Here is a 22,396-nt window from a genome sequence, read left to right on the forward strand (position 1 = left end):
TTTTGAGATGGAGTCTCACTCTGGGCAACTGAGCAAGACTCCATCTCGGGAAAAAAAAAAGACTCTGTCCATATACTGCCACCTGCCGGGACCACCAGCCCTTGAGTGCCAGGGACTGAGGTCTCCTTAGTCACAGCTCAGCTCCACGAGGCATCCCTGTCCCCTCTCATCTCTTGGTCTCAGATCACACAGCCTAGAATGTCTAATGTGGACTCCCCTCAGAATTTGGGGATAGCGGGGTTTTCGGTTCATTATCTCATGAAGGTGGTGACAGGAGTGGCTGGAATCCATTGTTTTCCCATGATCACTGAGCTGTCCTTTTAAGGAGAAGAGTGCATGCCCCTTGTCAAAAGCAGCCTGTGTTTCTCTGTTTGGCCAGATAGGTGGGTGGATGCTGCTTGATCAGGCTCTGAGAGGTCTTGCCTTCTTCCAGGTGGGAGAGGGACTGTGAGGTGAGCTCATATCTCGCAATGACAAGCGAGCATTACTCCCATTACCTCTTTTTTTTTTTTGAGACGTAGTTTCGCTCTGTCACCCAGGCTGGAGTGCAGTCGCGTGATCTCGGCTCACTGCAGCCTCTGCCTCCAGAGATCAAGTGATTCTCCAGCCTCAGCATCTGGAGTAGCTGGAACTACTGACCTGTACCACTGTGCCTGGCTAATTTTTATATTTTTAGTGGAGATGGGGTTTTACCATTTTGGCCAGGCTGGTCTCAAAACCCCTGACCTCAAGTGATCTGCCTGCCTTGGCCTCCCAAAGTGCTGGGATTACAGGCATGAGCCACTGCACCCAGCCATACATATATATATATATATTTTTAGATGGCGTCTCACTCTGTCTCCCAGGCTGGAATACAGTCGTGCGATCTTGGCTCACTGCAACCTCAGCCTCCCCAATTCAAGCGATTCTCCTGCTTCCACCTCCCGAGTAGCTGGAACTACGGATGCATACCACTACAGCCAGCTAATTTGTGTATATTTAGTAGAGATGAGATTTTACCATGTTGGCCAGGCTAGTCTCAAACTCCCAACCTCAAGTGATGCCACCATGCCCGGCCTACTGCTGTTACCTCTTGTACTTCACCTCTTGGGTCTTGACAGTGCAGGCATTAAGCAGGGTATGTGACAGGGAGGAACTGCAGCTGGAGTCCAGGAGGGAGGCAGGCAGGAGGGGCACTGGGTGCAGCTCAGGCTGCTGGAGGCCAGTGGAGATGTAGTTCCTGCCCAAGAGCGGTCACTTTTTTATAGAGTGCTGTCCACCTTATCCAGCCTGTTGTGTAAAGGTATGTCCCAATCCTCATTTTAGAGCAGTTCAATGAATGTTTATTGCTACTGCCCCTCCCTGCATTACTGGAGTATCATAATAGCCTGTAGACAGGCCTTCCTGCTTGTCGTCCCCGCCTGCCCCAGCCTGCTCGGCATACGGAGTAGTCTTGCCAAAATGCACTTCGGATAATGTCCCTTTATGACTTCACATCGTCGGGATCAAGCCCGGAGAACACATCTGGGTGGAAGAGCTCTTGATCTGGCCCTGTCCCTTCCTCCTGCTTCCTTGTCTTGCACACTCCCGGGCCTGTGCCCTGTCTTGTTGCATCTTTGTACATGCTGTTTCCTTGACTGGGACACATGTCCACACCAACTCTGCTCCCACTAACTGCTCATCTTTACACCTCTGCTGGGGCCTCAACTTCCCTCACTCCCCCACCCTGCCCCCAGGCATGCCCCTTGCTTCTCCTGTCTCTTGGGAGTTACTCGATCCTAGGAGCTTTTGGCTCTGGGAGGGCAGGGATCTTGTCTTGGGGATACAAATATCCCCACTGTCAAGCCTGAAGTGGACATTCAGTGAGTGCACGCCTACTTGAGCCCCTATGAATGCAAGGCCCTGCCTAAGCTGAAGCACCAGGGTCAGAGTGACAAGAGAATAGTTGTGTCTTTAAAGAGCTCATAGCCATAGTGGGAGACAGATACTCAGGATGGATAGAACGCAAGGCTTCTTTTTTATTTTGAAGATGGAGTTTCGCTCTTGTTGCCCAGGCTGGAGTGTGGTGTCGCAGTCTTGGCTCACTGCAACCTCTGCCTCCCGGGTTCAAGCGATTCTCCTGCCTCAGCCTCCCAAGTAGCTGGGATTACAGGTGCCTGCCACCACACCCGGCTAAGTTTTTGTATTTGTAGTAGAGATGGGGTTTCACTGTGTTGGCCAGGCTGGTCTCGAACTCCTGAGCTCAAGTGATCTGCCCACCTCGGCCTCCCAAAGTGCTGGGGTTACAGAGATGAGACATTGCTCCTGGCCAGAATGCAAGGCTTCTGATATGAGGAACATGGGCACTGTGGAGCACCACGGAGGACACCATGGCCCACCCTTGGCAGACGAGTCCTAGGGAAAGCTTCGAGTGGGCAGATCCTGAGACACAGCTGGTGGGTGGTGGGAAGGAACTAGCTGGGCAGGGACTGAGCAGGAGCGGGTGGGTTTCTGCCCTATTAGATAGAGCCTGTGAATTGGTGTCTGGTGAGCTTTGAGTTTTGATTCAGGTCACATGGGTCCCTTACCAAAAAGCAGGTGATGGGCACACACTCTGGTTTTGCTGAGGATCAGCTGTTAGCTCCCACTCAGACTTTCTAGATGGGTAAGGGACAGAGATCAGCAGGTTCCCTGCAATTTTAAGATCATAACTGAGAAATGTGCCCTTGTAAGCCTGTTGATCCAAGAGCCTACCTGCCCTCTAGAAAAGCCCACATCAGTCTTTTCCTGGGAGTCAGTGGCCTTGTTGCCTCTGTTGAGACAAAGTTCTTTATTGACCTCACAGGGAGCTGGGACTTTCTGAATCAGACCATTCAGGTCTCTCAGTTCCTATTGACTCCTTTACAGCCATGGTGGGAACAGCTGCTGCTCTTGAGGGAACCTAAAGTAAACTCCTGGCTTGCCATTTTCCTGAACTCGTAGATTTTGGCAGAGGAGAATGGTGGAGAGTTCGGGCCTTTGTTCCTGATCCTGTCACCCTTATGAGTTAAGATTTGGCAGCCCTTCTTGTAACTGCTGGGGACATAGGGTATCCAGGGTATCCTCAAAAGTAGAGTTAAATTACTGGTTTAAAGCGTTTGTGCTCCAAACTCCAGTGTACTTCATGATACAGAAAGCAAAGAATTGAAAGGGTATCAGCTGTTTGGGGAAAACGACTGCTCCTACCACCTGGAAGCCAAATAGGCAGATGTCCCCTCTGGGTGGAGCAGGGGGCTAACCTCACTTTCTTATGTTATTGTAGGTCATCTGCCTCTGTGCAGGCCATTTCAGTCTCATTGGAAATACCTGTAAAAATGCCTGGACTTGTAAAAATGCAAACAATAGAGCACGTAGCTCTAAGGGGATTGTTTAGTCCTCCCCTGAATTCTGTTAATGCCTTAAAATACCAGAAGAGCTTTCCTATGTGCCATCTGCAGGAAGCACTCTAGGAAGGAGAGGATCCAGCCTGGCTTCTCCCAGGCTCGGTGTTCCTTCCTCTTTCACCTTTTTGCTGAAAAGGTGGCAAAAGACAGGACCACACGCTTCATTCCCAGCAAGAGTGTCAGGCAAAATTCAAACTCCTTGATCACCCATTGGTTTCCACATTCTTTCCATTCGGGAGACCAAGGGGAGATTTGCTGATGCTCCGTGGGCTTTGCAAAGCTTTCCGTAATTAAAGGCCTCCCGGCTGTGTGCATAGCTCTTCTGCTGCAAATCTCTGCCCTTTTGTGTTTGTGTTTTAAATTCCATCTTTCCAAAATGTTTGCCCACTCAGCAAGTCTCCTCCAAAGCCCTCACTTTTGTTTGGGGGAAGTTTTTTTTTCCCCCTTTTTGGTTTTTATTCTGCCTATGTGTAGGAAATTTAAGTCTCTTAGGAATTGCTTGTGAAAATGCTCTCTGGTCTTTTTTAAAACCATGATACGTGTTTCTCACCATGGCATTGGAAGCTGGCAAGGGATGCCCCTGGTGTCCGTGCTGTTAGCTGCCACTTGAGCTTTTAGATGGAGTTACTGGAGTATCATTTTGGTTCCATTCTAAGGAAAATGAACAAAAGAACTTTTCCCTCCTGTTTAACGTGCGGCAGTGCTACAAGGTGAGAGAAGTACGTAAGCGAGGAATCTGAACCAGGTCAGGATCAGGGCAAGGTGATAGGAAGCTGAGCTCTCCAGCAGTGAAAAAGATGGTTCTTGTCACCTAGAGCTGGGAGGCATAATTCAAGTGAAGTGCATATAGGCCCCTTCCTTGGCCTTGGCCTCATAGGATTTTTTTCCTACAAGATCTATCCAGCTCCTTCATTTGGGGAACCTTATGGGCTCCTGTTGTTGTTGGAAGCCAGAGAACAGTGTTTGGAGAGCTTCCATTGAGGAGGGTCTGAAGACCATCTCTTTAAGTTAGATCCTGCCCTCTGGTTGATGAGCAATGTGAGATGTAAAAGTGAACTGGAGAGAGATCCCACTTCCCCATCTGCCAGAAAAGGCAGACAACACTCCCTCCCCAGAGCTGTTAGAAAGCCAACATCTCGCGGTTGGCAGGCACTGGCCCTGGATGAGGAATTCCTGGGTCGCCCCCCTTAGAACATGTCTGGTTTTGGAAACAGGTTAAAAATACTTGAGGAGGGCATGGCACGCTCAGTCTGTTTCCCTGATGTTTGAAATAGGCCAGGAATGTGGGCCGGGAAGCCCAGAGGAGCCTGTGTGTCCCGCAGGGTTTTGTAGTTGGAGCCTGGGGTTTCTTCTCTCTGTCACCACCCCCTGTAACTGCCAGTGACCACGTGCCAGATCCATGAAGGGCACACTGAAATTGATGAAGATCTGTGCCATGGGTAGCAGGGAAAACTGGGCTCCCTTTAGTAAGCAGGATGGTGTTGGGGTCTGAGAGGCAGGCAAGGGGTGGACTCGGAATCTCTCCTGGAAGAGAAAAGAGGAGGGAATTTGGATTCTGTATACAAATACAGAAATTCCCTAAGAGTTTTAAATTTGAACATGGCATTCAGGGGAGAAGCTTATGGGGTGAAAGCCTTTTCCTTCTTCCCCTTGTTGTGAATAATTCCCTTAGCTGCTCGCGCCTGTGTCCTAAGGCTGTGAGCAGAAGAGCTGGGCAGGCCACAGTTGGTTGGAGCCTCAGAGTACCTTGCTCAGTAAAGGTTTGTTTTAGGAAAGATGACACAAACTTTTGATTAACTCTCAAGTCTTGAACTATGAAACTTTGTAGGACGTTGACACTAAAATGAACCTTACTGATTATCTCATCTCATGGTTTTCAAACATTTTGAAAATTGGTACAACCCTTTTTTCAAGCAAAATCTTAGAACTTGAATAAACCAGGTAGAAGGTGATGGGACCAGACTTCCTCTCCCACGCTTGTCACCCTGAGCTCCTCCCTCTGTACTCACAGCCCTCAAGGCGCTCCTGTCTCAAAGAACCATCCATTACAGAGACCAGGGAGCCGCGGCCCATGCCCCATGTAGCGCCGTTTCATGACAGAACCAGCTCTGACCTCCAGGCCAGTGGCGAGTCCCTGCTTTCCCTTGGTTTATTCTGATGTAGGAGAAGCTCTGGGTGGTAAGAGTGAAGAGTCAAACAACTACAACTGAGAGTGAGGAGAAAGACAATACTGCCCATGGTTCCTGACACCCAGGGTCACTTTTTACCAGCCTAACCCTGGGTCACATGACGTACTCGTATTCTGAAACTGTTGGTTCCCTGGAAGTCTACCTGTGATGTCTTGGATCCATGTGGTTCTCTCTGCCTAAAATATCCTCTCTTGATTCACCTTTTCTTCTTCTTCTTTTTTTTTTTTTTTTTTGAGACGGAGTCTCGCTCTGTTGCCCAGGCTGGAATTCAGTGGCCGGATCGCAGCTCACTGCAAGCTCCGCCTCCCGGGTTTTACACAATTCTCCTGCCTCAGCCTCCCGAGTAGTTGGGACTACAGGCACCCGCCACCTCGCCCGGCTAGTTTTTTTGTATTTTTTTTAGTAGACGTGGGGTTTCACTGTGTTAGCCAGGATGGTCTCAATCTCCTGACCTCGTGATCCGCCCGTCTTGCCTCCCAAAATGCTGGGATTACAAGCTTGAGCCACCTCGCCCGGCCCACCTTTTCTTCTTAAACAACAGCTTTCTGGAGATATGATTCATATAACATAACATTTACACTTTTAAAATGTACGGTCCAATGGTTTTTAATGCACTCAAGAGTTGTGTGGCTGGCTGGGTGTAGTGGCTCATGCCTGTAATCCCGGCACTTTGGGAGGGTGAGGCAGGCGGATCACTTGAGGCCAGGAGTTCAAGACCAGCCTGACCAACATAGTGAAACCCCCATCTTTACTAAAAAAGAAAAAAATTAGCCAGGCATGGTGGCGAGTGCCTGTAGTCCCAGCTACTCAGGAGGCTGAGGCAGGAGAATTGCTTGAACCTGGGAGTAGGTGGAGGCTGCAGTGAGCTGAGATCACTCCATTGCACTCCAGTCTGAGTGATGACAAAAAAAAAAAAAAAAGTTGTGCAGCCATCAGCATTTGGCATCCCACGCTGCCCGCCTTTGACCGACAGACCCTCCTTCTACACCTTCATCCTTGGGCTGCTTTGCGACCTGCCCTGACTGCCACACCCCGCCTCACTTCCTGTAATTCAGCTCAGATATGGCTCCCTGGAGATGTCCCCTCCAGTCTCCCCTGCTTGGTCGTTTCTGTGGGTGACTCAGTGAAATTACAGCAAAACCTGATGAGACATCCATCCAGTGGAAGGAATCCAGTGTGAAACATTGTGGCCAGACAGCCTGGGTGACTTTTGTGTTGAGAACGGGGAAGCCACCCGACTTGTTGGGTCTACCTCAGCACCCACCCCCCAACTCAGACACACAAACATGGCACAAACACTCCCACTTGAAGAGAAGCAGAAGTATTACTGGAATCTTGGTAAGTCGTTGAGGTTTAGAAGCTTGTGGTCATGAGGGTTTTTGGAGAATCTGTTGGAGGGAGCCAGACCTCCGCCCTCTGACTCAGTGGCTCCGTGCTCTGAGCTGGTCAGCCTCTGCTGTGGCTTCAAAGGTCATTCGCCTCCCAGGGGGCTCTCAGGACCCATGGGGTGAGGAGTACAGGACTCAGCACCTCGCCTGGCTCGTTGGGGGACTGAGCAGGTGTGGCAGGATGACTGTGGCTCACTTCCATGTATGGGCCCTGGAGGTCACGGAGTTCCTCATCTTGGAGCAGATCCTCTTGGACTCAAGGGTGTTTCATGGGCTTTCAGATTCCAAAGTATCCCCTGCGCTACCATTGCCCGTGGTGCCCTGGCCATGTGACTCCTTACTGTCACGTTCTGCCTCGGGTATCTCATTTCTTCCAAACAGAGTATGTGAGATTTCCCTGGCATCCCCATCAGTGTCAATGTGCAGATGACTGTCAGCCACAGACCCCGATGCCATTGGTCTGTCCTCCTGGGCGATCATGAACCCCCCAGATCAGTGGCAAAGAACAGCTCTTCCTGTGCTGCCCCATCTGGCACCTCCCGCATTTGGGTGGCACGCCCTCAGGTTTCCCCCCTGCATTCTTATTTTGTAACTTCCATGGTAGCCCATTCATAGTTTTCACCCTAAACTCTTAAGTTTAGACGTGGACATTTGGCACACATGTGGTTTTTAAAGCCTGAGGCCAGGCCTAACCCTTTATCCAGTGATGTTGAAACGGATGGATTTCCCATTACCCTCCCTGCAATTAGGCCTTGATGCTCTACCCTAGGAGGTTCATCTGAGAGGTTCCATTCGCATTGACCTCATTGTGTGAAAACCCCATCTTGCCAAGTACTTCTCTCTGCCACCATCCAGCTGGTGACTCTTTCAGCTGAAGTATTTTGCCTGCTAGGTTTCTCACCAGGCATCATTCTAGAGTCCCCATGACCTTAGGGTGGGATTGCATGGCTTTCATTGAATTACCTGCTGTGTGACTGTAGCCAAATCGCTTAACCTGCCTGTGCCTGTTTTTTACACCTGTAAACAGTAATGTGGGATAACACCCCTGCCTGCTACAGGGTTGCTGTGATGATAAAATGAGGATGTGTGTTACATGCCTCTTGCATGGTAAGACTTAAATATCTTTGCTGTTATTCCTTTCATAACTTTGATAGTTCAGTGAGTCCTCACTTAACGTCGTCCTTAGGTTCTTGGGTATTATGACCTACAGCAGGCCCTTGAATAATGTTGTTTCATTAAAATGTTGACGAGAACAAAAAATTGGTTTCACTATGTATCTTTTCACTTAAACCAGAGGATGGAATCCCTCTGTGAAATTACACTGTCTTTGGAGAAAAATCATCTTGTATATGAGTTATGTTTGTGTATTTTTACCTGGTCTTTTCCCAAAAAGATTTCAGGTGACAGAAGAATACAAACCAATGTGATAATCACCTTTTTTTATTTTTTGAGATGGAGTCTCTCTCTCTGTTGCCCGGGTTGGAGTGCAGTGGCACCATCTCGGCTTGCTGTACCCTCCACCTCCCAGGTTCAAGCGATTCTCCTCCCTTAGCCTCCTGAGTAGCTGGAATTACAGGTGCTCGCCACAATGCCTGGCTAATTTTTTTTTTTGGGGGGGGGGTTGTATTTTTAGTAGAGACGGGGGTTTCACCATGTTGGTCAGGCTGGTCTTGAACTCCTGGCCTCAAGTGATCCGCCTGCCTCGGCCTCCCAAAGTGCTGGGATTGCAGGCAGGAGCCACTGCATCCAGCCAATAACCCTAATAAAAATGTGGACTAAGAAAGCCAGACCAAGGACTGAGGACCGTCCCGGAAGAGAACAGCAGCTACCCCGTGCTTGCCTTCATGCTGGGAAGGCTGTAGGTCTGGCTTTAGGAGGAGGCTGTGTAGGGTACGAGGGGCAGCATCAGTGCCACAGCAGGCGGCAGCCCTACAGCAGGCGGCAGCCCACACCCCGTGGGTGCACACCTTCGTCCAACTCGGGGCTGGCAGTCATGAGGATGAAATGCCATCCACATCAAGGGTCGGTCTCTCTCCTACCCACCAAAGACCCCGTAGTCCCTCCTCTAAGGGAGGCGCTGAAGTGCTGAGAACTTGCTTCCCACCAAGGCAGGCTTGGGCTTCAAAAGATCAGAACCTGACCTGAGCGGCCCTCATTTTCCACCATCCCACCAATGCTTCAGAAGTCCTGCCAGCATCAAGCCAGGCACAAGGCAGTCCAGACAGCTCATCCCTGCCCTGGGGAGAGACATACACATCACAAACCTGTGAGGCTCAACACCGCATCCTGCACAGGATGCAGGAGCATAGGGCCTCTGCTGACGCAGCTTTGGGAGGTTGCAGTAGAAGAGGTGGGCGTGGCCAAATCAGACCCTGAAAGATGACTTAGGTGGAGTGCTGGGAAGGAAGGTGGTCTGGATAGACATGCAGGACGTTGGGTGGAGGGCAGGGGTGCGGGGGAGCCTCCCTGTGCTCCTTAGCCCGAGGCCATCCCCTGGCTGTAGGCGGCAGTCCTGCTGGCTGGGGGACTGCAGGCAGTTCTCAGCATTGAGTCCAAGATGACTTCCATTCTGGGGACTCGAAGGTGGTTGTGTATATTGTGCTTCATCTCTCAGGGATGAGTCCTTAATTAAAAGCAGCCAGGCAGCTTAGAGAGACCCTGGCTTCTCTGCACACGGGTGATGGGTTGTGCGCCTGGGCAGGAAACAGTTAATTTAATTAGGCTCCGAGGGCCTGGTTCATCCCCTTCAGGGAAGCTTAAGGTTACATGTGGACAACAGGAGCCTTGTGTGTGACTGTGGTTGACCCAAATACAGTGATTTTCATTTCTCCTTTCCATTTGTCTTCTTGGTTCTGCCCCTTCCTGACCCTTTCTTTAGGAAACTGTTGTGGCCCCTTCCAGGCTGTGAGCTTCCAGAGGGCAAAGCTTTGGAGTCTGGAGTATGAATGGCTGAAAGCGAGCCCAGGAGGCCTGCTTTTGTTTATTATTTATCTCTGGATGGTCAGGGCACCTGTCTGAGAAAAGAAAGAGATGGAGGGGACTTAGCGTTTCCTGAAAAAACTCTTTGTTGTTAATGGCATGTGGAAGACTCATTTCTAAGTAGAATAAATCATTTGTTGGTCAAAAACGGTTTCCTAATGTTGGCCCTCATTTGCGTTAAACCCTAGGTAACCAACCACAATCCCCGCCTTGAGTCGTGTGCCTCATATAAGCGGGTACAGATGCTGCTGCACCTTTGAAGGGGTTACATGCTGGAAAACCCATTGGAAGTAGAAAATGCTTTTAATCCCCCTAACCTGCCAAGCATCGTGGCTTCGGCTGGCTGACCCTAAACGTGCTCAGAACGTGCCTACAGTTTGGTGAAAGTACCTGGCGCACAGTGGCTGTAGAGTGTCATCACTCACCTTTGTGATCACGGGACTGGTGGGGAGCTGCGGGAGATGCTGTCTCCCTGCGTCAGGAGGGAGGATTGGACCGTGCATTGCTAGCCCAGGAAAAGATCAAAATTCAGACTATAGCTTCCACTGAATACCATCGCAAAGTCAAACAAATCTTCAGTCAGAAACGTCTGTGTTACTCCACCAGATGTGCTGCGTGTACCTTTATCTCAACTCTATGGTGCGTGACTTGCTCACTTTTTTTGTTTTTTTTTGTTTGTTTTGTTTTGTTTTGTATTTTGAGACAGAGTCTTGCTCTGTCACCCAAACTGAAGTGCTGTGGCACAATCTCAGCTCGCTGCAACCTACACCTCCCGGGTTCAAGCAGTTCTGCTTCAGCCTCCCAAGTAGCTGAGATTACAGGCATGCGCCACCACGCCCAGCTAATTTTTGTATTTTTAGTAGAAACAGGGTTTCACTATGTTGGCCAGGCTGGTCTTGAACTCCTGACCTCAGGTGATCCACCCACATCAGCCTCCCAAAGTGCTGGGATTACAGGTATGAGCCACTGTGCCCAGCCATCACTCATGTTTTAATGTTGCCAAAATTGGGAAATTACTTCTTAAACTTAATGTGTACACTTAGTGATGTTATAATTACTGGTGCATCTTACAACTTACAACCTTCACAGGAAGAAAGCAGGCTGTGCTTGCACTTAAAGAATATGGCTCTTGGCCAGGCAAGGTGATTCATGCCTGTAATCCCAGCACTTTGGGAGGCCAAGGCAGCGGATCACCTGAGACCAGCCTGGCCAACATGGTGAAACCCCATCTCTATTAAAAATATAAAAACTAGCTGGGCATGGTGGTGCACACTTATAATCCCAGCTACTCATGAGGCTGAGGCAGGAGAATCACTTAAACCTGGCAGGCAGAGGTTGCAGTGAGCCGAGATCGCGCCACTGCACTCCAGCCTGAGCAACAGAGTGAGACTCCATCTCAAAAACAAACAAACAAAAAAATAAGGCCCTCAGCGCCAAGGGACTGCTTAAAGAGGAGAGAGGCTGGAACTGGAAGAGTCCCCTTTGTGTGTGGCCCTGGCAGGCGAGGGGCCCGTTTCTCACCAGGCTCTGCGGGGTGGTAGGCACTGAGCCCCTGCCCACACTCCAGGAGTCCCCAAGGCCCAGACTGGAAAGGTCACATGTTGGATCTGCTGTGGGCTGTGGTGAGGCGGCAGGAGAGCCCAGCCCTGCAGCCCTTCCCAGGCGACCCTGGGCACCTTGGGTCTGCCGTGACTGGGCCCTCGGGGGAGAAAGCTTTGGTCCTCACAGTCCCATAGTTTCCCCGATTCTATTCTTTTTTCCTCCCCTGCCCCCTGAGCCTGACTGGGAATGGGGGTAGCTCGCTTTGTTGACCTGGTGGGGTCTGGTCTTTGGAAGAGCTGGGTCAGTCTCAAATTGAGATTCTTGTTCCTCTCCACCTCGTGTTGGCTGGGACAGCCGGGACCAGCAGCTTCCCCGTGCTTGGGTTTTCTTATCTGCAGGTGAGGGTGCCCTCAGTCCTGCGGGCACCTGGCCAACCTGGTGAAACCCCATCTCTATTAAAAATATAAAAACTAGCTGGGGTGGTGGTGCACACTTATAATCCCAGCTACTCGTGAGGCTGAGGCAGGAGAATCGCTTAAACCTGGCAGGTGGAGGTTGCAGTGAGCCGAGATCGCGCCTCTGCACTCCAGCCTGGGCAACAGAGTGAGACTCACCTTCCAAATAGGTGAGCCATACCCTAGCTCACGTGGCTGTTATCCTAAGGATATATGTTTTGATGCTTCCTGGGTTGAGCAGGAGCCCGTGGGGCTACCCTCTGGTTACTCAGGGGCACCACTTGCCTGAGTCTCCGGGAGCACAGCTGCTTCCCATCCACAACAAGCTTGACCACTCGGGTGTGACTTTCAGGCCTAGTGCAAAGCTGCCGCCCGTGAAGGTGCCTTCTCATTGCAGGGGTGGCCATGCTCAGAGAGCCATTAGGCAAAATGGGTTGGAAGCTCTAGCCTCAGCTACATGAAGCTGTGCTTCTGTGGCTCAGTGTTCCTAATGGCAAACTGAGGTCCCTGTAAGGAAGCTGCCCTTGGGGAGTTGAGGAGCGGGCTTATGTCTTCTCCACACTGAGCAGTGGTGGTGGGGTGGGGATCCCTGCATCTCTCATAGGCTGGTGGAGGCCACGTGTCCACCTGGACAGACCGGTGAAGGGAGCCCCACTGAAGGGGTCCCGACCTGGAGGCCATCTCCCTAGGCAAGGGCAGCCAGCCTGCAGGCCCTCACTGGGAGGCCTTTCCCAGCTTGTGCTCTTGTACCTTTTTGAATTCTGACCTATATGACTGTATTACCTATTACACATAAGTGAACACTTTTTTTTCTTGAGTCAGGTTCTTACTCTGTCACCCAGACTGGAGTACTGTGGTGCAAACACGGCTCTCTGTAGCCCCGACCTCCCGGGTTCAAACAATCCTCCCACCTTAGCATCCTGAGTAGCTGGGACTACAGGCACACGCCACCATACCTGGCTGTTTTTATTACTATTGTTATTTTAGTAGAGGCAAGGTCTCGCTGTGTTGCCCAGGTTGGTCTCGAACTCCTGAGCTCAAGCGGGCCACCACACCTGGCCTTTTTTTTTTTTTTTTTTTTTTTAATTCTTAAGAAAAGCAGTGTGCCTGGGCCTGCCCTTGCACTTGGAGTGGGCCAGCAGGTGCTGCCTCGCTGGGTCTCACTCCAGCCGTGCTTTGCTCCTCTCTGTTCTTGCACTTGCCTCAGTGGCCTCTGCAGCAGAGCCTCATGCTGGCTCTTCCCTCTGCTTGGGATGCCCCTGTTATTTTTCCCTGCAGTCTTGGAGGGCTGGCTCATTGGTCATTATTCACATGTCACCTCTGTCCCACCTCGTAGACTACTGACTCCCCCCATGGCATCCCACTTCCGTCGTGTCCTGCGGTTTGCTTCCTGCCTTTGCCTTTTTTTTTTTTCTTGAGACAGAGTCTCTCTGTGTTGCTCAGGCTACAGTGCAGTGGCACAATCTCAGCTCACTGCAACCTCCACCTCCCAGATTCAAGCGATTCTCCTGCCTCCTGAGTAGCTGGGATTAGAGGCACACATCACCGCACCTGGCTAATTTTTGTATTTTTTTAGTAGAGATGGCATTTTGTCACATTGGCCAGGCTGGTCTTGAACTCCTGAACTCAAGTGATCCACCCTCCTCAGCCTCCCAAAGTGCTGGGTTCACAGGCATGAGCCACCGCGCCCAGCCTACCCTTACCTCTTGGGGATGCCTCTGTGGCTGGACTTTGCTGTCAGAGCAGGGCCGCCCATGTCCATCTCTTCCCGTGCTGAGCCCTTGCACCTGACACGGGCCTGGAGCTGGCATTCGGGGTTTATGGAACAGCATGAATTTCTCCTTGACATGGGTGTCGTAACCCCCAGTTCCAGAGACTTGGGAAGGTTATGCTCAGCCAGCACGTGACCGACCCAGGATTTGAGGCCGTTTGGTGTCAAGGTTGGTGTTGTTACCGAACGCCACGCTGTGGATTCTGCTTCTGACACTCGTGTGCGTGCCGCTTGAAACCACTTTTATCTTTTTCAGAAAGTTTTGGGCCTTCTGCAAAAATGAAAGGAACACATTGTCACAGAGCCCTCTGCTGGACGTCAGCAGCTGCGGCATCCTGGCGTGGCGATTTCCTCTGAGCGCACCCGAGTACGCAGTCTGTTTTTGATTCCTATCTCGCTGGTGGTGGGCTCTCGGCCAACGGGCAGATCAAAAGATGGAATGTGTTCATTTGGCCATTTTTTAAAAAACTGAGGTACAAGGGTGCACTTCTTAAAGACAAGGGCGCCGTGGGTTAGACTCCGTGGGTCTGAGCTGGTCCGGCTTTTGTGCTTTTTTTAAAGGTTCATCTCAAGTTTCTTTTTCTGGTTGAACAATTTTTTTCAACATTAATAACTAATGGAGAAGAGGAAGAGGCAAAGTAGAACCATATGGCGGCATAAACACGAACCTCACTTGTGACCGGAAACTTCTGATTTGTATCTCTTCGTGTGATCAGCTGTTGGGTTGGGTGATTTAAAAAAAAAAAAAAGAAAAGGTTCAGTTTGGGCAAAAGCAAGAACGTCTTTCGTTTCTTTTTCAACCTAACTGTGCTGGGTCTGCATGTCCTTCCTCGGACATTGGCCCCTAGCTCCGTGGCTCTGGTCAAGTTATTTCTCTAAGGCCCCTTTTCCCTTTCTTTAAAACAAGGACGGGAGCGCATGTCTGCGTGGAGAGCAGTTTTCAGGATCATAGGGGAGGGCAGGGAGAGCTGCTAGCATAGTGCCCACCTCGCAGGACAGGGCTGTTACGATTACCTGGTCCTTCTGCAGATTATTATTCAGGTGTCACCTGAGGCCACTGCTAATAGCGTCCTAGTCTCTCCCTTACCTTCTACCTTCTGGGGGTTTTTCTTCTTCCTGCCCTAGTTCACTTTACCCACTCCCTACCCGTCTTTCCAGTGGCCCCCCGGGTACCGCTGAGCCCGGCGAAAGTATCGGTGGTGAAAGACTTGCGGCTCCTGCTCCCCGGGGTGGGCACACTCCTGTGGCAGCAGAGGAAGTGGTGGAGCCCCGAACTCCCCACCAGAAAGACGACAGGCACCGTCCTGACCAGTGTAGTGTTTATTATTCCAAGTCACTGGGAATTATGTTTAAATCCCCCCAACAGCCTGGATTGGTCTGACACCTTTGGTGTTATCTGAACGTCCTCTCCAAGGCTGTTAGGCAGTTCAGATGGGTGGTTTAGACAGAAACCATCCAGCTGCCGCATGTCGGCACCACTCCTTCTCAGAGGCCCTCCCTGGCTTTGGAGGCGACAGAGCCAGTGCCACACGCACCCCAGAGTGAACTCTCGGCTTTGTTTGGACCTGTCGTTTCATTTAAATCGCTGTACAAACCCATGGCCCGTGACACTTAATGTGATTTCTTCCACTGCTCTAAGCACTCGACATGAGTAGGGGGCGGGGGCCAGGGTTCAGATGAGCGTAGGGACTGGTTAGATTACCGAGATACACTGTCTTTATTCTGGTTCTGTAATATGACCTCAGACCACAGGATTAATATCCACTTACATGGAATCAACATGCATTGACCGATCCCTGCTGCTGTGGGCGTGATGCTGTGCTGAGGCTGAAGGGCCTGTCTTGGCCTCTGTAGGTGTGGAGTCAATTCACAGTGAAAAATGCTAAGTGGTGAGGAAGGAGTAAGGTGTGAAAGCCGTTGATGGTATTAGAACCGCCATCCCCAAAGCATTCAGGATTCAGTCGATAGTAGCGTTACTGCAGGAATTCTGAAGAATTTGGCATCTTGATAAAGAAGTTGGAGTTTGGGCCAGGCCCTGAAGGATCAGTAAGATTTAAGAGAGCAGTGAGGGATTGGCTGTCAGATTTAGTAAATAAAAATACATGACCTGGCCAGGCACGGTGGCTCACGCCTGTAATCCTAGCACTTTGGGAGGCTGAGGCAGGCGGATCATGAGGTCAGGAGATTGAGACCATCTTGGCTAACATGGTGAAACCCCTTCTCTACTAAAAATACAAAAAGTAACTGGGTGTGGTGGCGCGCGTCTGTAATCATAGCTACTCAGGAGGCTGAGGCAGGAGAATGGCCTGAACCTGGGAGGCAGAGCTTGCGGTGAGCCGAGATCGCGCCACTGCACTCCAGCCTGGGCGATAGAGCAAGACTCCTTCTCAAAAGAAAAAAGAAAAATACATGACCTGGCCAGGCGCAGTGGCTCATGCCCGTAATCCCAGCACCTTGGGAGCCTGAGATGGGTAGATCACGTGAGGTCAGGAGTTCAAGACCAGCCTGGCCAACATGATGAAACTCTATCTCTACTAAAAATACAAAAATTAGCCAGACATGGTGGCATGCACCTGTAGTCCCAGCTACTGGGGAGGCTGAGGGAAGAAGATCACTTGAACCCAGGAAGCGGAGGTCGTAGTGAGCCAAGATCATACCACTGCACTCCAGCCTGGGTGACAGAGCTGGACTCCATCTCATTGAGAATAAAAAAGAACACACATGACCCATGTAACGTTTAGGAAGTATTCATACTAAAATGTTATTCATTTGTGTATCTAAAATTCAGACTGAACCAGCCTTCCTCTATTTTATCCGGCAGCCCTCAATGGGGAAGATGTTTAAGTGGAGGAATGCATGTGCATTTTCAGCGAGTGGTGAATGGAACCGTGTGGTTGTTTGAGGATGTTCGGGCAGAGGCAGAGAGATGGCGTGGGTATGAGATGGGATCAGTGGTGGTGCCAGGTCATGACTCATGCACCTTTGGCTGGCTGCTGTGGTCCAAGTCTGTGGGCACACCATGCATTATTCCACACTTCTCATTTCCCATGACAACAAAAATGTTACTATTTCAGAGCAGATTGCCTTTCATCAAAAGAAACAGGGCTGATGGAAATGTGGCCAAAACTATGGCCCAACTTGCGAGTTGTTCCAAAAGGCAAAAACAGTGCCTGCTTGGGTGAAGTCAGTTGGCTATATCAAGTCCCAGATGCTTTTCACTGTAGGACAAGCAGTGCCAGTTTTTGAGTTCCAGTTTAAATATATGTTTTTCTGGGGCTGGTTAGTACCTGGCATAGTGGCTTTCAGAAGTCCTGTCACAGATCTTCAAGGGTGGTCTGTCTCCATGCAGCTCTTCTACTGTGTTTCGCAAATGGACCATCTTGGTCTTTGCCTAAGGTTCCGTGGCCAGCTCACAGCAGAGCAGAGGCTAGAACCCAGGTCTCTTCGTTCTCACTCTTTCCACCATTGCTGTGGCTCCTTGAGGTCGTATGTTAATAAAAATGCCAGGGCTTTCATGACAGCTCCGGTTCTCTTTGTTCAGTGCTTTCCTACCACACCATGGTTCGTATCTGAGAGTGGTTGGAACCACACGTGAAGCTTGTCATCAGCATCCATTCAGATTTAGTTCTGGACAAGTGCTTTTGCTAAAGATTCCTATTACCTGCCAATTTATTAATTTAAAAATAAAGTTGATTGGAGTTTGGAAGGCTCCGTGTTGTAAAACTCCTCCTTTCCTCCTTCCTTTCTTTCCTTCCTCCCAAATATATTAAGCATTTGCTGTGTGTCAGGCACAGCTACAGGCACTGAGAATCCCGCAGTGAATAAGATTGAAGTCCTTGCCCCAGTAAAACTTACATTCTAGTGAGGGATACAGACAACTGATCAATCAAAAAATATTCCACCTGGTGTTAAGTGCTAGGAAGAAATTATTCAGATGCTTTTGATTCATAGATGAATCTCTTGGATAGGAGTAGAGTCAAGCCTCTTTTATACCAAACCCCATTTTCTTGTGAGCTTTCCTATGTTGGGGCGACTTGGCTGCAAGCAGTGTTTCTGGTGGGAGGAGGGAAGCAGCTGGCTGCAGGCGGAACTAGAGTGAAGCACCGGATCCTCACAGGTACGTGTGTACCCCGTGCCTGAAGCAGCACAGTGAATTCAGGTGTGATCCAGGCTAGTGTTGCTATCTGAGAGTAACAGGTGACAGATGATACTGTCTAAAGGAAGGGAGAGGAATATGTCAGTCTGAATATGTCAGAGACTGAATATGTCAGTCAGTAACATACGTGCATTTCCCTGTGCCAGCTCTGCTCTGAACACTGATGCATTATCTCATGTGACTCCTCAAAATCACATGGGGATGGGCACCCAGATGGGTTGGTTTTATTATCTCCATTTTACAAGTATGGAAACCAAGTCTTAGTAGAGAAGTAAAATGACTTACCCAGGCCATAAAGCTACTTGTATGCAGTGGAGTCAGAAAGTCTAACTTCAGACCCTATTTGCTCAGTCTCTGCTGTAATTGAGGAAAAATTGGGCTGATGGTGTCAGGACTCCAACCAGAGAGAATGGGTTCCGGGCAAAAGTTGAGGCCCAACAGATAAGCCAAGGCAACAGCCCAGTATTATAAATGGAGGAGATTAGGGACAGGCGTGATGTGTTAGGCGAGGTGGCTTCACTGGCTGTGGCAGCCCAGCAAGGCCCCTTCCAGGTCCCAGATGGCCTTGGGTGGAAGCTGTTAGACCTTCCTTCCTCAACCAGAACTTCCTTCCAGGTGAAGGGCTCTGTGGCCACAGCTGAGCAGGACTGGGGCTAGGAGAGGGCTCTTTGCCACCATAGGGTGCCTTTGGCATGCACTGTCCTTCCCGTTAGCTGGACATTAAACCAAAGTTAGAAGGGGAGGAGAAGGGAGTTTGGACTCATCTGGCCCTGGTTTTGTTTTCTGTCTTCACTATTTGCTTCTTGTGTGGCCCTTGGGTAACTTAATGACTCCGGGCCTCAACTCTAATCTGTAAAATGGGGCTTTGCATAGCCACTTTGCAGAATGTGTGTGAGCTTTCAAGTCAACAATATGCTCTCTATAAAGGGCCTACCATAGTGCGTGGTGCATGGCAGGCACGTGGAAATGGTAAGGGGCATGATATTATCACCAAAACCAACTTTGGAAGTAACACCCATTTTTATTATGTTTGTTTGGAAAGGGCAGATACACATGGAGAAAGAATTCTGAAAACAAGCGCAGGTACGGGCCAGGCCCGGGGGCTCACAGCTGTAAGCCCAGCATATTGTACAGAGGGCTTGGTGGTGGATGTCTGTCTCTTTGGGCGCTGTCCCCTGTGCAAGAAACAGATCATCTCACCAAGGCCAGAATTTCTGTGAGTCACGAGGCAGGTTTACAGTCCTTTAGTTGTGCTGGACATTGCTTTCCAAGCTGAGTTCTAAGGCACCCTGGAGGGGCAGTGGAGGAGCCCATGGAGGCTGGGTGGTCTCTGTGGTGGTGGGACTCCCTGTCCCTGTCCATCTCTTGGATGGTGGCAAGGGTCTTCTGGAAGAACACAGGAACCACTGTCACTATCATCCCACCTGCTGAGCTGCTCTGCTGCTGTCTTTGCCGTACAATTTAACTTTTTCCATTGGGAAGGGTTATTAGTGCAGTTGGCAGGCACTTTCCGGTAAATGATACGGTGGGGCCCCCATAAACCCAGGCCCATGAAACAAATAAGTCAGCACATTGAAAATATAGCATGGAAGTGACTCAAGCCTGAAGGAATCCATTTCTGAAAGTGCTGCCATCCCTGTCTGGGAGATTTTGGTAGAAATTGATGTTTGAGTTGGGAGGAGGAGGCCAGTGGCCTGGTTACTTGCAGAGCCTTGTGTCAGAGTCGCAGCATTGGCCCAGAGTTTGAGTCCTGCCAGCCCCCAACCACAGGGTCATCCTTCTTGGTGAGGCAGCCTCCTGGCCGGCCAGCCAGGGATGAGCCCACTGGGGCTCCGTGCTGTGGGAGCCGGGGTGAAGCTGTCTTTGCAACAGATAGAGTTGACTCTACAAGCCAACTGGTAACACTTGGCTAGGGGCCTGGAAAGTATTGGAGACTCCACCCAGCATGGGAGCCTGTGGGAGTTCCCCGGCACGGACGAGTTATTCTACTCCGAGTTCTTTAGATTCCTGTGTATTTGAAATGTTGACCTTCTTCTCAGGACTTCAGCTTGTACTTTGCCCACCAGAGACCAATACCAAGCACATACACACTGAAATTTACTAGGCCACCCTGGTGACCAGGTCGTTAAAGCTGCACACAGTTTTTGGAAGGAAGACCGTATTGAAAATCACGCACCGCTGCAATTCAAGAATGGGTTTCTTAATAGAGGGACACAGTTGGTGTCAGACACATGTGGAAAAGAAAAGAACAGGCCCATAATTTTGGCTCAGTACCCAGGGCCAGATGTTAAAGGTACTGACCATGATATGGCTGCAGTATTGTTAGCCACCTGCGTTTGGTGTGCTATTTTAACCTCTGTTTCGACCTTGTCCTTTCTCTCTGCCAGGTCCCCAGTCTATGTGAGGATCTTCTGTCTTCTGTTGACCAGCCACTGAAAATTGCCAGAGACAAGGTGGTGGGAAAGGATTACCTTTTGTGTGACTACAACAGAGATGGGGACTCCTATCGGTGAGCTCATGCCCCGGGTATGCAGCAGGCACACCAGCCGCATGCGGGCTGCCGTGGGTGCCTGCTGCAGAGCACGGGGACCTTGGACTTGGGCAGCTGGCAGCCCATCCAGCCTTCCTTCCATTTGTTGGCTGCCCTCCTCTCTTTTCTTCTTTTGTCCTCCCCATTCTTCTCCTCCTTCCATCTGTTATTTCAGTCATGCAGCAGATGTGTGAGGAGTGCCACCCACAAGCATGGGAGATAGAGCAGTGGACAAAAGGCCCCCTGCCTTTATGGATCTTCCAGTCTAACAGGAGAGGGATGTTGTTCCCGAAAACAGCTGTTCTGTTATAATTGCGTTCAGGCCTGCAAAGGGCAGCGTACAGAGTGTGCCTATGATGAGGATCCTGAGGGCAGGGAGGGTCTCTGTGGTTAAGGGATCTACGGACGCAGCTCTGTCAGATACGCAACTCTCTTCTCTCTTTACATCACCTCACCCAAGGCTGTAAATAACTAAGTTGACATGAGTCCCTGCCCTGGGTGTCTGATCACCAGGTCTAGCATAGGAGACACATTGGGTAACTGATAACTGTATGATGTGATTCATACAGCCAGTGCAAAGTCTGTTCAGGGTGGGAGAGCAGCACAGAAGAGGCCATGGTCAACTCCAGGAGGACTTCCTGAAGGAGGTGATGTCTGTGCTGGGTTTTAAGAGCATGTAGGAGTTATACCTCTATTTTTCAAGAGTGAGAATTCTTAAACTAGCCCAGTGTTTCCATGATGAATTGTAGTAGTCACTGCCTTGGAGAAGAGTAGAGGAACACAGCCTGCTTTAGGTTTATTTGGCGGCCACAGAACCTGGGCTGTCTTGAAGCTTCACCCTAATGCTCTCTTTGGAGACGCGGCAACGCTTCTGGGAAGTCAAAGCAGAAAAAATGATCAGGAGTCAGCCAGTGTGGGCTTCAGACCAGCACAGCTCCCTGTGTCAGTGGGACTTTGACAAATCCCTTCTTGTTGCTGGTCTTTTAGTTTTGTCATCTGTAAAATGGAAATAATAGTATTTGTTTACTCAACAGAATGCTTTCTAAAGAAAATAAAGAGGACAGTGGGAGAGAGGGAGAGGACAGGCAGGCAGGGAAGGCTCTCCCACAAGTGGGAACTGGAGGATGAAAAGGTCCAGGTCTGGGGAAGAGCGTGCTGGGTGCTGAGGCTCTGGGTGATGAGCTCGCCAGGATCGAGCTGGCAGAAGGCCAGAGGTGGAGAAGGCAGTGAGGGGAGGGCGGTGGGGGCGGAGATGAGGGAGGAGGCATGGCCAGGGCAGGTCTGGCAGGGTCTTGAAGCCCAGGCTGAGGGTAATAAAAGTTAGCACAGCGTTGTTTTTGGGGGGATAAAAGAAGTAACACACATGAAATGTTGAATGGCACAGGCCTTGTCATATATGTAAAAAGTTTAATACTGACTTATAAGAGACTAGACAAGTTTTATAATCATGTCCCTTTCCTAGCTTCAAATGAAAATTAGGTAGAGAATATATTTTGCCCTCCTTCAGACCACAGACTAAAGTTGAAATGGTGAGAAGTGGTGAGATTTGAGGTCACTTTTAAAGGTAGAGCCAGCGGCCTCTGCAGATGGGTGGGGATGGAAGGAGAGGAGGTGGGGTGTGAAGGGTGATCACAAGGCTTCAGACCTGAGCCACTGTTGATTGAGGTGAGGAGGACTCAGGGAGGAGCTGGCATAGGGACAGCTGAAGCTTGAGAGGCCCATTAGATCAACGTGGAGATACCAGGTAGGCTGTGGAGGTACCACGTGGAGTTCCAGGAGAGAGGTCTCGGCTGGGGATGTGGCTGCAGATGTCACAGCATATAGATGGTGATACAGCCCTGAGGCTCGTCAGGTTCATCCTTGAAGGGCTCATTCTGTGCCTGGAACTGCTGGTCACGGGCACGGTGTCCAGGTGCTGTCCTTCTTGGGAGCATCTTGCTCTGTCGCCCAGGCTGGAGTGCAGTGGTGCAAACATGGCCCACTGCACAGGACCATAGGCATGTACC

The 22,396-nt window shown here is 50.3% G+C and overlaps 1 protein-coding gene and 1 pseudogene across 3 annotated transcripts in view; both read left to right on the forward strand.

The window, feature by feature from the left end:
- The window catches only part of CAPZB (capping protein (actin filament) muscle Z-line, beta), a 146,419-nt gene that overhangs the window by 78,353 nt on the left and 45,670 nt on the right, over positions 1-22,396 (forward strand). For both annotated transcript variants that reach the window (XM_011934022.1, XM_011934023.1), the window contains exon 3: positions 20,248-20,369. In XM_011934022.1, the coding sequence (XP_011789412.1) occupies positions 20,248-20,369 (122 nt within the window). The remainder of the gene's footprint in view (positions 1-20,247; positions 20,370-22,396) is intronic.
- Positions 13,001-13,724, forward strand: LOC105506018 (annotated as a pseudogene). Its single transcript, XR_001000856.1, has one exon. The product of XR_001000856.1 is annotated as an uncharacterized LOC105506018 (transcript).

Source organism: Colobus angolensis, unplaced genomic scaffold, assembly GCF_000951035.1.
Source record: "Colobus angolensis palliatus isolate OR3802 unplaced genomic scaffold, Cang.pa_1.0 Scaffold130, whole genome shotgun sequence".
NCBI classification, from domain to species: domain Eukaryota; kingdom Metazoa; phylum Chordata; class Mammalia; order Primates; family Cercopithecidae; genus Colobus; species Colobus angolensis.